This window comes from Carassius gibelio, chromosome B8, assembly GCF_023724105.1.
Source record: "Carassius gibelio isolate Cgi1373 ecotype wild population from Czech Republic chromosome B8, carGib1.2-hapl.c, whole genome shotgun sequence".
Taxonomy (NCBI): Eukaryota; Metazoa; Chordata; class Actinopteri; order Cypriniformes; family Cyprinidae; genus Carassius; species Carassius gibelio.
In genome coordinates, this window is record NC_068403.1 from 6,882,890 (window position 1) to 6,898,524 (window position 15,635).

General features: G+C 36.2%; 1 protein-coding gene across 1 annotated transcript; it reads right to left on the bottom strand.

Annotated features, from left to right (window-relative positions):
- Positions 1-929: 929 nt before the first annotated feature.
- ampd1 (adenosine monophosphate deaminase 1 (isoform M)) lies at positions 930-15,619 on the bottom strand. The gene is made up of 15 exons (XM_052563614.1): positions 15,412-15,619; positions 10,747-10,912; positions 9,614-9,719; positions 8,998-9,163; positions 8,140-8,359; positions 6,983-7,112; positions 6,706-6,900; positions 6,283-6,414; positions 6,044-6,207; positions 5,839-5,965; positions 4,926-5,089; positions 3,950-4,070; positions 2,946-3,119; positions 2,734-2,844; positions 930-1,420 (listed from the first exon to the last, which is right to left on the bottom strand). The coding sequence occupies exons 1-15, from the start codon at positions 15,431-15,433 to the stop codon at positions 1,265-1,267; spliced, it is 2,154 nt and encodes a 717-aa protein (XP_052419574.1). The 5' UTR covers positions 15,434-15,619; the 3' UTR covers positions 930-1,264.
- Between the last annotated feature and the right edge of the window lie 16 nt (positions 15,620-15,635).

A 15,635-nucleotide genomic window follows, 5' to 3' on the forward strand; every position in this document is an offset into this window, starting at 1 on the left:
TTAACGGCTGTTGCATCCTTAACGTTGCTTTAACTCGGAAATGCTATTTTATTGTCTTGAATACTTTTTTTTGTGTTAACTCTATAATGAAACGAGGAAAATGTATGCTATAACTGCTTTTTATTTAAATGCTTTGGCAATATTTTATTGGGAGCAGTGTAGCCCATAAAGCACTCTTTTATATAATTAGGATATTATTATTTACGAGAACTTACAATACAATGAAATATTGTATTAAAGGTAAAGGTAAAAAATTAAAAGGTAAAATTATATTAGCCTATTCATATTTATAGAAGTTATTTATTATATATTATGTACAACATGAAGTATAAAGTCATACAATAGGTCTGAGAATCTTTTATATGATATTCTTTGACTATCTTTTATACAATGCAAATTTTTCAAGATGCACGACACATCATGCCTGTGTTTGGCATCGATGATAGCAAATGTCATTGGTTCTCATGTATCCATGACATGTTTATCGTATGTGTCACGATTCATTTTAATTAGCAGAGGCGCAAATTACTTTATAATTATTATTTACTGAATATCTTGCAAAAGATACAGATGGGAAGATTTCATATAGCTGCTTAAACTTCTTGTATGACTTTAGAAGACTTGGTGGAATACAGTGAAAACTAACTTTATTGATAGTTTTGATGTGTGTGTGTGTGTGTATATATATATATATATATATATATATATATATATATATATATATATATATATATATATATATATATATATATATATAATAGTAGTGGGTGTTCTTTCTAAAGCTTGGTAGTCTCATTGTATGAAAAGGACAACATTAACATCTTTTAAGTTACTTAAATTATGGCAAGTTATAGCAAACAATGGCGTAATTTTCAATTCTGCATTAAAAATAAAAATCAGAAACACTTTTTAATTACACAGAACACTCATTTTAAATATAGATTTTGTTTATTGAGTCAACTGCAACAGGCTTTTTTCCAAAGTACGACCACAAAAACATGATACATTAAGGCACAAAGTAGATGTAAACTTAGTTAACTGTAAACCTCACTTACAGATCAGATATAAGACACAATGCACAAGCCAATGATGAATCGGACTCCTGTGTAGAAGAAGACTCAATATGTTCTGGAGTGTCAATTCTCATTAAGATATAGGCTATGTTTCATGGATGTTATCTCATGGGCTTCACATTGAACATAATATAAATGTCGATGGAAGTGACATCATTTAAGAAGAGTGAAGAACAATCCACTTTTCATGTTTAGTCAGCCATCACGCCCTCTCTAATGAGGTTCAGCTCATAGCACAGGGTCTCGTAGCGGTAGGCCATGCGAATCTGAGCCAAGTTGGTTTTGCGGATGTCATTACCTTCGGGACCATCCTTCAGGTAGTTGGTACCAAGGAAGTGAATCTTTTCCTGTTTGTGTAAGAAAAAAAGATAACGTTGCAATGTCAAGTCACCTTTATTTCTATAACACTTTATACAGTACAGATTGTGCATAGCTGCAGGGTATTTTAAGCTGGGGGGGGTAGTTAACCCGGGGTGGGGGGGTATGCGGGTTGGAGGCTGGGGTCATGTGATGCGAGAAAACGGACAATATGAGGATGGATCCAAAAGTAGCTTTTGTTAATAAAACTTAAATTTCTTTTTTTAATATAAGTGAGTGTCTTTATTGTTTAAGAGTAAGAGTAATATTGAATCAACCTAAAGCATTAATTTTGTTTCAAGAACAGGAAAGATGTAATGTTAAAGATCAAAATAAGCGCTACAGATGAGAGAATCCGAGATTTGTTGCTGCTGAGTTAAACACTCTTGCTCTTTCTCTGCTGTTTCTGATATTACTGTAGAAATGCTCATTAATTCTTAATTTGGGTATGACACAGACATGTTACAGATAATAATATGATCAAAAAATGACGGCTCAGCTGGAAAGATGCGGCTCAGCTGGAAAGCAGCTATACAGAAGATGATGGTGCTGAAAGTCCACAAAAACAATGCTTAACCCTCTTAAGATGTGTAACTCCCAAAATTAATAAGTTAGAATGATTAATTATTAGATATGGAATCATTAAGTTCCTAAATACTCAAAATAGTTTTAGTAAGGTTTAGTTTAGAAACAAAGATGAAATAAAATAAAAAATATATAACTATGAACTGAAAAACCTAAACTTAAAAAAAGTAAAAAAAAACTGAAATGTTCCCTTGGCAACTAAATTAAATAAAATGGGTTTAAGTTGAAGTAGCAAAATTACAAAAAAAATAAACTGATATAAATAATTAAAAGCTAAACAGAAATGTAAAATAAAAAATGAATAAAAATTGCAAGTTACTGAAACTTACAATGAAAACTCTAATATATAAAAAAATAAAGGCTCATACAAAGTATTAATAAAATAACTGATTAAATTCAGATACATAAATTGTAATCTGTGTTGTTATTGTGATATTATTTATTAAGATTTTAATCCAAATGAGCTTTAAGTAAAATTAAAATGAAAACTGAAAATATAGAAATAAATATTACACTTACACACATAATTTGTGATTTACAAATCATGTATTACAGGGTTGCTCGTGAGGTTGTTTAGCTGAATTAAATACATTTTTACCACCAGTAGCATTACCAAATGGAATTTCTAATATATATATATATATATATATATATATATATATATATATATATATATATATATAGTGTTTTAGTGATGTGTTTGGTCAGGTGCCCTCACCTCAGCAGACAGGCCACTCTGGAGAACACTGTTTCTGGCAATCTCACACATATCACAGGTGCTGAGCTTGAACACCTGGGCTGCAATGGCATATTCCTCCATAAGGGGCTCCTAGTGTTGCAGGATTCAAATAAGTACACAGGTATCATATCAAAGGAAAAGAGGGAGAAGAAGCAACTCATTTGTACATAAGAAAATGGGTGAAGCCTTACCTTAGTGTAGTGGAACTGCATGGGGTCATCAGTGGACAGAGAGACCATCAGTCCCTTCTTGTGGAACTCCAGCAGAGGATTCTTGTTGTACTCAAGGAACAGACTGTTATTGCTGAGTGGGGACATGGCAATGGGGACCTGGGCTAGGTAATACAGATACTGCAGGACAGGGCTCTGTGGAACGTGAGAAGACTGTGAGTGTATTTTGAAGACAGAGAAAGTGTATTGGTAAGGGTAAATGTAATAAATCTTATAAATTAGGGTAAAATGCCTTTATCACACAGAACAACCTCCTCAACAGCAACCAGTCAAGTTTCAGAAGTGGAAATTCAACCGAGACTGCCTTGCTCTCAGTTGTTGAAGCCCTAAGACAGCAAATGTTCAATACTTATCTTGCTGGATCTCAGGGCTCAGTTCTTGGACCATTTATCTTCTCTGCCTACATGGTATCACTAGGTTCTGTCATTCAGAAACATGGCTTTTCATACAACTGCTATGCTGATGACACTCAACTCTACCTCTCATTCCATCCTGATGATCCGACAATAGCTGCTTGCATCTCAGCTTTCTTGCTCATTCTCTACAAGAATCGGCTTAAAACATCACTTCCATCTTCTGTCTTTATTTGACCCTCTAAACTCTATTCTAATTCTATTCTTTAACTTTTGTCCCTTTAAGACTTGCACTCTATATTCATTTACTGCTTGTTTTCTTAAAAAAATTAAAATTAACTAGCTTTTCTAATCTTTTTGTATTCTATTTTCTCTAACACAAGCTTGCTTTATTCTTTTACTATTCTATCTGTTTTCTTTTTATTTATTATATAATTTAAAAGCCCTTGCTATGTGTACTGCATCGAGCTAACTGAGACTTGTTATAGCACTTGTGTATCATTGCTCTTTTGCTGATTTTGATTGCTTCCATTGCCCTCATTTGTAAGTCGCTTTGGATAAAAGCATCTGCTAAAAGACTAAATGAAATATAAATGTAAATGGTGCATTAACCTTTTTGAGGTTGAGACCGTGAGAGATGTTGTCTGCAGTCATGAAACAGGCCAGCAGGTGAGTGACAGCTCCAGCTTCACCACAGTGAGGTCTGAACTGGAATGTGTTCATACCTCTCTCCCTGGAAGCCACAAACACACAGCACATAGTCAATTGCATCTTAGTGCAACTTTTCTTATATAATAACCTCTTATGGACTGGTTTTAATAATTGATTTGTTTGTGTACACAGTATTCCATATGAAATGTACATGACACAATGTTCCGTTTTAGATTTGTACATTTTTTTTTAAGTAAATGTGAATGGTGCATTCTTGTGCAAAATGTAGTGCTCTACAACTCTACATACACTGATAATATGTATGTATATATATAACCCATGTATTACTATTACCATATTTTCCAGATTCACTCATATATATATATATACAGTAAACTTTCCTCAAAAATATTAAGCTGCACAAATGTTTTCATCATTAATAATAATAAGAAGAAATGTTTGTTGATCAGCATATTAGCATGATTTCTGAAGGATCATGACACTGAAGACAGAAAATTCAGCTTTGCATCACCTGAAAAAATTATACATTTTATTTTAAATAATTATACATTTTATTTAGAATAAATTACATTTTAATATGTATTATAATAATAATTACAATATTGATCCAATAAATGCATCTCTGGTGGGTTTTTCAAAAGCATTAACAAATGTAAATAAATGCCAATTTTATTGTCCAAAATAATTATTCTTAGCTAAAATGTCGGACTCCAGTCTCCCTGCAGGCTGTGCAATAAGTGGTTTTATTCATGTCAATGAGAGGAACAGTGTGGGATGCATTACACACCAACGTTTATTAAATGGGGTTTGAGATGGAAGGAAACCCCTATTATTGGCTGTAATGATAGTAGCAAGCACAGCAATTATCCAGTCTACAAAGCTGCTTGCATTTTTTGTGTGTTATCGAGATACTCACTTGCGCAGCTGGTTGAGTCGGGCAATGTTTGCATACATGTAGTAAATCCAGTAAGAATATGATGGGCTCTTCACGACGTCCCACTCCTCAGGTTTGGGGCTCTTTGTGGAAAACATGTGACCGCTGTGTTTGGACTCATCATCAACACTGTCAAAGGCAGTCACCTGTAGACAGACAAAATGCAGAGATGAAGGAGATAACAGGCTACAGTAATATTGAAGTGAAGTGAAGTGACATTCAGCCAAGTATGGTGACCCATACTCAGAATTTGTGCTCTGCATTTAACCCATCCGAAATACACACACACAGAGCAGTGAACACACACACACACACACTGTGAGCACACACCCGGAGCAGTGGGCAGCCATTTATGCTGCGGCGCCCGGGGAGCAGTTGGGGGTTCGATGCCTTGCTCAAGGGCACCTAAGTGAGAACTGTACATGCACTACCCCCACCCACAATTCCATCTGGCCCGAGACTAGAACTCACAACCCTTCGATTGGGAGTCCAACCCCTCTAACCATCAGGCCACGACTTCCCCATTATTTTTCCCCCATTATTGTGACATTTTATTATATTTTAAAATGTGATTAATTCCTGTGATGACAAAGCTGAATTTTAAGTGTCACATGATACTATAGAAATTATTATAATATGCTGATTTGTTGCTCAATAAACATTTATTATTATTATATCAACATTGAAAACAGTTGTGCTATTTTAGAAATGAATAATTTGATGAATATATCACATTACAAATGTCTTTCCTGTCATTCTCGATCAATTTAATGCATCCTTGCCGAATAAAGTGTTTAAAAAAAAATCTTACTGACCCAAACTTTTGAACAGTAGTCTATATGGAACAAATATTGTCCCATGTATTACTATTACCATATTTTCCAGATTCACTCACATGCTTCAGGAAGACACTGAGCTCTGGGTTGGAGTTTGGGTCAATGGTGGCCTGGAAAACAGGGAGGAAGATGTTTTCCAGCATCTTTCCAAAGTGTGGCACAAAGTTCCTGCCTCTGAAAATATCACTAAAGAAGGACAAGAGACAAACTGTTAGTACAGTTTCCATAATGACTGAGTGTGAGGAGTTGAAAAAGTTCACCTACTAGATTCTGGGCACTTGAATCATCCACTTGAGGTGAGGAGAAAAGACTCTGTGCTTGTTAAACCAGCTTGCAAGCTTAGTCCACTCATTAGGGTTACAGCCATAGATAGACAGACGAGGCTCTGCGTACTGATATCTGGCATCCTCCAGGTCACTAGCAACTTCCTGTGAGATTCCAGTTGATTTGATTGGTTTCCCGTTAGTATAAAACAGTAAGTGCATGGTTCACCCAAGTCTTACCTTAATAATGGTTGCAAAATACTCTCCGGATATGTGGTTCTCAGTCTTCAGATAAAGATCCCGCAGCTCACTGGCACCCACAGGGTTGTACTTGGCATTGAATTTATCAAAACGCTGGAAGGTTTGTCTGCCCTGCATTAAATCACTGGAAATAACTTTGGAGTCATCACAAATAACAGTTCTTGTAAGCAATTAGGAGCGCTAAGAATGCTGTCAAAACAGCTGAGGATACACAGAGTGGATTTTGTAACCCATGTGATGGCCTAAAAATAAAGCACTTGACAACTGCATAATGAGCACTGGATAGTGCTATAAGGATTCTTTCAAGTTCTGAACTTCTGTGGTGATTCTCTCTATATTTTCCTCCCATATCTGGGTAAGCAGGCCCTGAAGAACCTGTGTGAGGTGTTGTGTGCTACTTACAGCATGCACATCCAGAGAATCGACAGTCAGGTCATAGGGGTGCAGATTAAGAGATGCGAAAAGCTCCTTCATGGTCATTTCCTTGCCCTTCAGAACATGCACCACACGATCCGCATCCACGCGGTAGGATTTCTTGATGAAGCGGAGGAGATGCTTCTGGTTCATGCAGGCAGCAGCGTGGATGTGAGTATCAACCTACAATAACAACAACAGAATTGTCAACATTTGTGGTCGTCTGTAAATGATTTAAGTCTAAATGACCTACTGGGAATCATACCTTTCTGCAGTTGTAAAAGTCTCTGTGAGGATTTTTCTTCAGCTCTTTCATTTCCTCCATCTCATTCAGCATCTCATGCACATTGAATTTTGACATGAGGAACTTCAGACGACGATGAGTGTATGTCTTTCTGAGAAACAAAACACAAGAATCCATTAACGCTGTTTTATTGTCTATAGCCTTAAAATTCAACATTAAACATATCACAAGTCTGAGGTCAGTAAGCGTTCAAAGATTATTTAGTTATTGCATTAAATTGATCAAAAGTGACAATAGAGACATTTATAATGTCACAAAAGTTTTCTGTGCCAAATAAATGCCATTCTTTTTAGCTTTCAATTCAAGAAAAAAACCTAAAAAAAAAAAAAAATAATAATAATTATTATTATTATTATTATTATTATTATTATTTATATATATATATATATATATATATATATATATATATATATATATATATATATATATATATATATATATATATATATATATATATATAAAATGATTTCTGAAGGATCACTGAAGACTAATATCTGCTTTTACAGCATTTTCATCAAATAAATGCAGCCTTAGTGCAGATAAGACACTTCTTTCAAATAGATTGAAAAATCTTATCGACTCCAAACCTTTGAATGGTAGTGAATATAATATAATATAATATGTTAAATACCATATTTTTCAGACTATAAGTCGCACCTGTCCAAAAATACGCCATGATGAGGAAAATAAACATATATAAGTCACACTGGACTATAGGTCGCATTTATTTAGAACCAAGAACCAAGAGAAAACATTACCATCTACAGCCGCGAGAGGGCGCTCTATGTCTTCAGTGTAGACTACAGGAGCACTGAGCAGCATTAGAGCGCCCTCTGGCGGCTGGAGACGGTAATGTTTTCTCTTGGTTCATGTCTCTTAGTTCATTTCTCTTGGTTCATATCAAATTAATTTTGATAAATAAGTCGCACCTGACTAGAAGTCGCAGGACCAGCCAAACAATGAAAAAAAAGTGCGACTTATAGTCCGGAAAATACGGAATGTACTGTAACATTCACTTCTTAACTGTATACATTTTTTTCTCCAAAAACTTGGATAGTGACATGCAATGGAAAAGAGAGACTATAGAACATAGATCTGCAGTGCTTTCGTGAACTCACGTTGGGCCCTGAGCAATCAAGGCGATGAGGAAGTTCATGTCGTCTAAGAAGGTGACAAGATCTGGACCGGGGTTGTTCAGAGGCTGGTGTTTATCAGCAGATGCCGCATCTTTGTACACATAGATAACTCCATCCTTCATGCGAGCGACGTAGCCGAGGTTAGGAGGGAAGTCTTTCGTGCAGAAGGGATCCTCACCAGACTTAGGAGGAGAGGTGAAGACTGCAACACAACAGTTGTGTTATATTTCACTAAATTCAACAAACACAATCATTTTTTATTTTTACAATGAAAGAATAAAAAAAGAAGTACAAATATTAAGGCAGCTATGTTAAAGGGATAGTTCACTCCAAAATTCTGCCATTAATTACTCACCCTCATGTCGTTCCAAAGCGGTAAGACCTTCATTCATCTTTGGAACACAAATTAAGATATTTTTGATTAAATCTGAGCGCTTTCTGATCCTTCATAGACAGCAGTGCAACTGAAATGTTCCCAGACACAGTAAGGTGACATCAGGGGTTCATCCCTAATTTGACGAGGCTAAGAGAATACTTTTTGAGTGCAAAAAAACTAAAATAACAACTTTATTTAACAATATTTTCTCTTATAAAGATAATATCTTAATTTGTGTCCCAAAGTCATTATTTTAGTTTTTTTGCACTCAAAAAGTATTCTCGTAGCCTCGTCAAATTAGGGATGAACCCCTGATGTCACCTTTCTGTGTCTGGGAACATTCCAGTTGTATTGCTGTCTATGAAGGTCTTAAGGGTATGTAATTAATGACAGCATTTTCATTTTTGTGTGAACTATCCCTTTAAATCTTAGTTTTTATCATGGAATTCTGTTTCTGTTATTACCAGGGTGCACTCGGTCTTCGGCTTTCCACTGCTCTCCTTCAATCTTGCGTAAGAACTGAGAGGGAGTGTCGGGGAATCTCTGGAAAGCCAACTTCATGTACTTCTCTCTGATGGTCAGGGCACGGTACAGACCCTTACAAGCCAGCTCAAAGTCATCCATGGTCACCTGCAGAACAGTTTGGAAGGACGTGATTCTGTGCAACTCCGATGCTGATTGTCATCTTTCAAATGCCAATATCTATGATTGGAAATGTGATGTGTTGACAAATGCAAATGTATATTGAGTAATAGAGTGCACTGACTGGGTGACACTATATTTAAATGTCACAATGTCCTTGATGTCATGCCAGGGTGGATGAGATTGAATCTTAGAAGAGAGTAGGCAAGAATTTATGACTACATGTGAAAAGCGAATTCCTGAACTCTCTTAAATCCCCCTCCTAAATGTCAGATATAGATATCAGAAACCACATCCAAGGATGGGCTTCACCTGCTAAGACGGAGACCCCCCCCCAAGCTGATCTATTTCAGCTGGCTGTGTACAAAGGGCAGTGTACAAATCAAAACTCATGTTCATGTTCCAGTCAGTTCCTGGAATGTATATTTTGGAACGTACCCCAGCAGCGTAGTCGCCAGTGATGGACACTCTCTGGAAGTGAGGGACCTCCAAGTAGGTTGGTTTATCTTCTAGCACAGTCTGAGTGCGACTGAGATACTTCTTACTGTGTAGGGATTGGTTAAAGATTAGGTTTGGGTGGACCTTTTTCACAGATGAAGTATATATATGCAAAAAAATATGCAAAATCAAATACAAAATAATTGTATTCAGAAAAAAAAGTTTAAGAAATAATTCGTTTTCAAACAAAGTTTTAATAACCTCAAAACAAGTAAAAATAAGCTAACAAAAGTAGCATTTGCCTGAGGCCTGACAGTAGATGGCTGTCAGATCAGTATCAGATGGTAAGTACTTGTACCATCATTATTGTTGACGGCTATTTAAAGAAAAAAAGAATTGCACAGTAAAAGGCAATTTGGCTAACACGAGCCAAATTTCTAAATTAAAAACATTTTTTTAGAAAAATATGGAATAAAAAAATGTCAAAATATAGAAACATTAAAGCTGCAGTCGGTAACTTTTGATGCTCTAGCGGTTAATAAACAGAACTGCTTGCGTCTTGCGGAAGAACATTGTAGCTGGAGCTACTTCTCTCTGTTTATGTCTATGAAGAATCACAAAGGTACTGGGTTACTCCTCCGCCGTACACCCGAAGCAATGGAAAACAGTCAGATTATAAACACTTATTATATAGGATTGCTAAAATCGTGCCGTGTGTTTTGGGCTTTGCAGGTTTGGAACGACACAAGGGAGATTAATTAATGACCGAATTTTCATTTTTGAGTTAACTATCCCTTTAGGTAAATTAGGTAAGTATTGTTTATTAATTATTGAAAGGTAGTAAGGACATCATTAAAATAGTCCATGTGACATCAGTGGTGAACTAATGTTACGAAGCTCCGAGAATACTTTTTGTACACAAAGAAAGCAAAAATAATTACTTTATTCAATGACTTCTTCTCTTCTGGGTCAGTCTCCGCCACCATATTTCATCAAAAATATATTAATTTGTGTTCTGAAGATGAATGAAAGTCTAGGTGAATAATTAATGACAGAATTTTCCTTTTTGGGTGCACTAACCCATTAATTAAAAAGCAGTTATTTAATTGAAATTGTATGACTTGTACACTGACCGCTTCTCCTCATTATCATCCTCAGTAACATGTTGGGCCATCTCTTGGTTGAGGATAGGACAGTCATCAGGCACATCAAACAGGGATATCTCGTCACGGACATCATCATCTTTGGTCTCCGAAGCAAACACACGCTCTGCAATCGCACGTGTGCGATCATCCGTCTCTGATGACCAAAAAAAAGCATGCACCACATTGGTTTTAGTACGAATTCATTATTTAAGGAGATGGAGGCAAACCAAAGCGGAGCAAGAGGAGATGACTGAGTTCTAAAAGGCCCAAGAGCAGTTAAAATGCATTAAGTGAGACCAAATTTTAAACATTATTTAAGTTTAAAATAAAATGTTATACTCTAAAAACTATAAAGACAAGATAAGTGACAAAAAACTTGTACTTGTATTAAGCATCTGAATGATTATGCTTTAGACATTTTTGAGACTCGTTCTAATGTTGAACTTTTTAATCAGAGCCTGGTTTTGGCAAAACAAAGACACTTTTTCAGAATGATTCAACTACTGAGTCACTGTGACCGCTAACAGAGATGGAACAATCTCCCATGCAAAGATGAACAAAACCATGACAAATTCATTAAGCCAAGACACACATCACGAACTAACAACAGCACAACCCAAATCATAACTGAGAAACGAACAGATAAGTAACTATGAGGCCTACCTCTTAAAAAAAGCTTTTTAAGAATCATATTAAACATGCACAGAAATACACAACTTTTGCATTTGTTTGCTTATGAAATACAGTGGGGTGCAAAATGTTTCTACTTGCACTACTTGTTTTCATAATTTCAATGTCTTTCTTGGTATTCAGTATGTCAGTGTATAGACTACAGCAGAATTCAAGCATGAAAACCTGTACAGAAGAGTTAAGATCAATGTTACAAATGCACGTACTTCATTAGTTACCTAAAACAAATGATTAAATATTTTCAATTGTTTTATGCCATAACATTTTTTGGCTTAGATTTTCGCACCCCATTGTATATTTTCTACTAAAACAAACAAATGTAAAAATATACAGATGGACATTTGAAGCAGTTTTGACATGTTGGTCTCCGACGGTTTCCTTTATACTTACTCCCTTCTGATTATGCATTTCCAAAGAGTGGGCAAGAAAGATCCAAAACATTGAAAAGAAAAGGAGGTTATAGGTTAGACTGAATTAGTAAACAACACTTTGGAACTGTCATTTTATTCACATTTCAGGGATCACACGTCACATTAATAACAAAAAATTCTGTAATATTAAATCAGATCTCTCTGTATTGCATGCAACCTATAAAGCATGAGTCATGAATTTTACAATAAATTAATAAGGTTGTATATAGAAAAGAAATTGCAATGACTGATAAAGGTAAAGTAGAAAGTACAAAAATCTCATCAAGTCATGCTCGTCACTGTGACACTTTCACAAGATTGTCAACATTCTCAAAAGTACTCAAACAAGGCTTGACATTTCTCTGTTTATTACTGTTAACTCACACAGAGGCAAACTTATGTTAGTGTTCACTTCCAATGATCATACTTCTTTTCTTTTCTTTTTTTACAGGTCAAATCAAAGTCATGGGTGGGTTTTGGTCCTGTGGGTCCCTCTTTTGTCACAATTGAACAAATAACAGGAAATGACATCACAAATTTGAAAACTAAGGGCGCGTCTCATTTAGCTTCCTATCAATCAGTGTCCTGGTGTGTCTCACCAGTGCCTAAATTTGTTTAGAGTTCAGACATTATACTGATCTACACCCTGAGGGAGATAAATGAGACGCACCCTAAAGTTCAGCTAGAGGCCCGAATAACAATCCACCCTTAAATGTATAGTTCACCCAGAAATGAGAATGGTGTCATCATTTCTCACCCTCATGTTGTTCCAAACCTGTATACATTTCTTTCCCCTAACAATATTTTTGGACTTCCATAGTATTTTTTCAGCATTCCTCAAAATACCATCTTATATGTTCAAAATATATTTTGGAACAACTTGAGGGTGAGTAAATTACAGCTATTGGTAAATGACATGCATTGTGACAACTAAACAATTTGTTTATCCTAAATAATATTCAACGTCCCCTAGTCCACATTCCTCTACTCTAAAACGTTCTTAAAAAAATCACACTCAGTGTATCCACCTGGAGTTTCATGGCCAATCTATTGGATACGCCAGTATGGGACGGGTACTGAGATTCCCATATCTACCAGTTCATGCCCTTTCCAAACACACAAACAATCATCTGCCTACGATTCTTCCCAATACTTACGCTTCTCCTCTGCTGGGTTTAACAACATGTACCCATCAGACATGGTAAAGGATTCATGTAGAGAGGGGCAAATTAAAATTTAGTCACTGACAACCCAAATGGACTAAAACAGTCATCAAATGAAGTGTTGTTTACACAGTTCACTAAACTATAAAGGAGAAACAGTTACAGAATCACAGCCGCAATCTGCCATTGGTCACCTAAACAGATGGTCCCGCCCTAAACTCACATCATCAACCAACAGATGACTTACTTTCTCCTGTCCAGCTTAATTAGGCAGAGATAAATGTATTAACAACTAATAAATTACACGTTTACCAGTATCAGTACTCAAGGGTCTTTTACACGGGTGTGAAAACATTAATCAGATGATTAAAGCGGCCTAAGCTCATGTGGCCTTACCTTCTTTCTATTTTTAAACCTGGTGATATCAGTGACTGATATCCAATCACAGCTAGTAAATTTAAATTTAGATTATTCTTAGCCTACACATGAAAAGCAGCATGTCTAGCAATGCAAGTCTGAAAGAAGAACAGAATACAGCTGTGGTCATGAAGTTTACACACACCTTACAGAATCTGCAAAATGTTAATGGTTTTAACATAAGTGCTGATCATTAATTTATTTTATTTTTTTATGTTCATTATGCCTAAATAATCTATTTGAATTTACATAAATTATAATTTTCAAAATTGTACATATGCTTGCTTCTTAATATTGTGTTTTTTAGGTTTAGAATAGTTATTTGTCTACTGTTTTTGTCATTTTCACGATTCTTCTTATTTTGTTAAAACTATTAAAGGGGTCATAGGATGCTACATGCACTTTTACAAGTCGTATGAACTGAAATGTGTGTTGGCTGTGTGTGTAAACAACCACCCTATTATGATAAGTGTTACACCAATTTATTTTTTTTGACCCGATCTCAGATGTCTGTCTTTGTGACGTCACACAGACAGGCCACTCCCACAATAGTTTGAGTGACAGTAGCGTTCCAGCACTGACTGTCATCTTACTTTAGACCCACCTTGAGTGAGCCTTCATCAGTCCACCATTGTTTCACTGCTGGAGCAGATGTAGAGAATGACTCCTAAGCGATTGAGGTGTTCTGTTGTTGAATGTTATAATGAACATAGCAGTTGTAATTACTTACGACATTTCAGCCGATGAATACGCAGTGGATTACGTTTGTTTGTGAAGGGAATGCACCCCGATCTACCTAAATGCGTCTATGTTCACAAGAATCATTCGTGGTCCAGCTTCACCTACAGAAAAAAGTGAGTATAAGGCTTTTTTAAGGAATCTTTGCAAATGGCCTTTCCTAATAATGTGCCAATTAGCAAGTTTCATGATGAATGCAGCTAAAGTAAACAGTCCCTCAGAGAGCAGAGAGGGGCGGGGTCAGCAGAGCTCATTAACATTTAAAGGAAAATGCTACAAAAACAGCTTGCTCTGAAATTAGTCATTTTTGTTATTTTTTTACACTACCACTGAGAATTTTTAACCAAACTATGCTATAGTCTTTTCATCGAGACTTTAAAGAATCCTATTAACTTGTGGAAAATGGGCATCCCATGACCCTTTTAACATTTTGCAAATTCTGCACTGAGCATGTAAACAAATGACCACAGCTGCACACACTAGGGCTTGAGAACACCGTGGACAAACATTTATGATGTAAAAATAAACTTTGAGTGACTTATGGCATGTCAAGCACCACCATGACATTTGAGTCACTAGAACGCGCTGACTAGCAAAAGAATCTCTTGCATTTTCAGGCACGCCTATGTACTGTAACTAATAAGTCAGAAACATCGCTTAATCAGACCTAACAATCTTCCACATTGCCACAGCTGCAAAAAGCATCAGTGTGAACTCATGCATGAATGCATACAAATATGATACAAATTGCACTCCAGTCTAAACAGACTTAACCTAATCACAGGTGTTAATGAAGTAATAGAACAGGCTTGAAAACCTCACACCTGTTTTCAATCAGCTGCTATTTAATAAAACATCAGGGGACACAGTTGAAGAACTCAAAAGGGTTACAGTTGCTATTGTCTTTGAATTAAAGGCCCCAAGATGCTCTCCAAAAATAGTTTTTGGAATACCTAACCTTGCCTAGTGTACTTTTTGTACAAGCTTCTGTAAGAGTTGATCGGCAGAAATAACTACTCGGACACTCCCAGTCCTAGATTACAGTTTCTGACGGAGACCAAGGTGTCGTACAGATCTTATGCAACATATTCTGTTCTTCAAAAAACTTTTCAGACACATCAGTTAAGTGATTATGCTCATTTAATGTGATGACAAGCAACTCTTATAGTAATATGTTTTGTTAAAACTAAATCTTTTCATTGTGTGATGGATTCAGGTGGTGAATGGACACTCACCGGGCACAGCGATTTTGGGCATGTTGGCTGCTGGTTCTGACACTATCACTCTTCCTGTTGAAAGCTGGCTGGTCCGACACTGCTCCTTGGTAGCGAGGAAGTGAGCGGTTGGACACTGTACATGGGCAATATTAAGCAGTATTTGCCCACTGTAACCAGAGCTGTGTACTGGATACAGTGGGCTTGAGAGTACCTTCAACTCTATTTTAAGGTTTGACAGACAG

Bases quoted from the DNA above. Each gene is read 5' to 3' on its own strand.
- ampd1 (XM_052563614.1), bottom strand. From the start codon at position 15,433: ATGCCCAAAATCGCTGTGCCCG. The intron at 8,360-8,997 runs GTAATAACAGAA...GTTGTGTTGCAG, and splicing joins CGAAGACCGAGTGCACCCTG to TCTTCACCTCTCCTCCTAAG. The intron at 2,845-2,945 runs GTAAGGCTTCAC...CTGCAACACTAG, and splicing joins TGCAGTTCCACTACACTAAG to GAGCCCCTTATGGAGGAATA.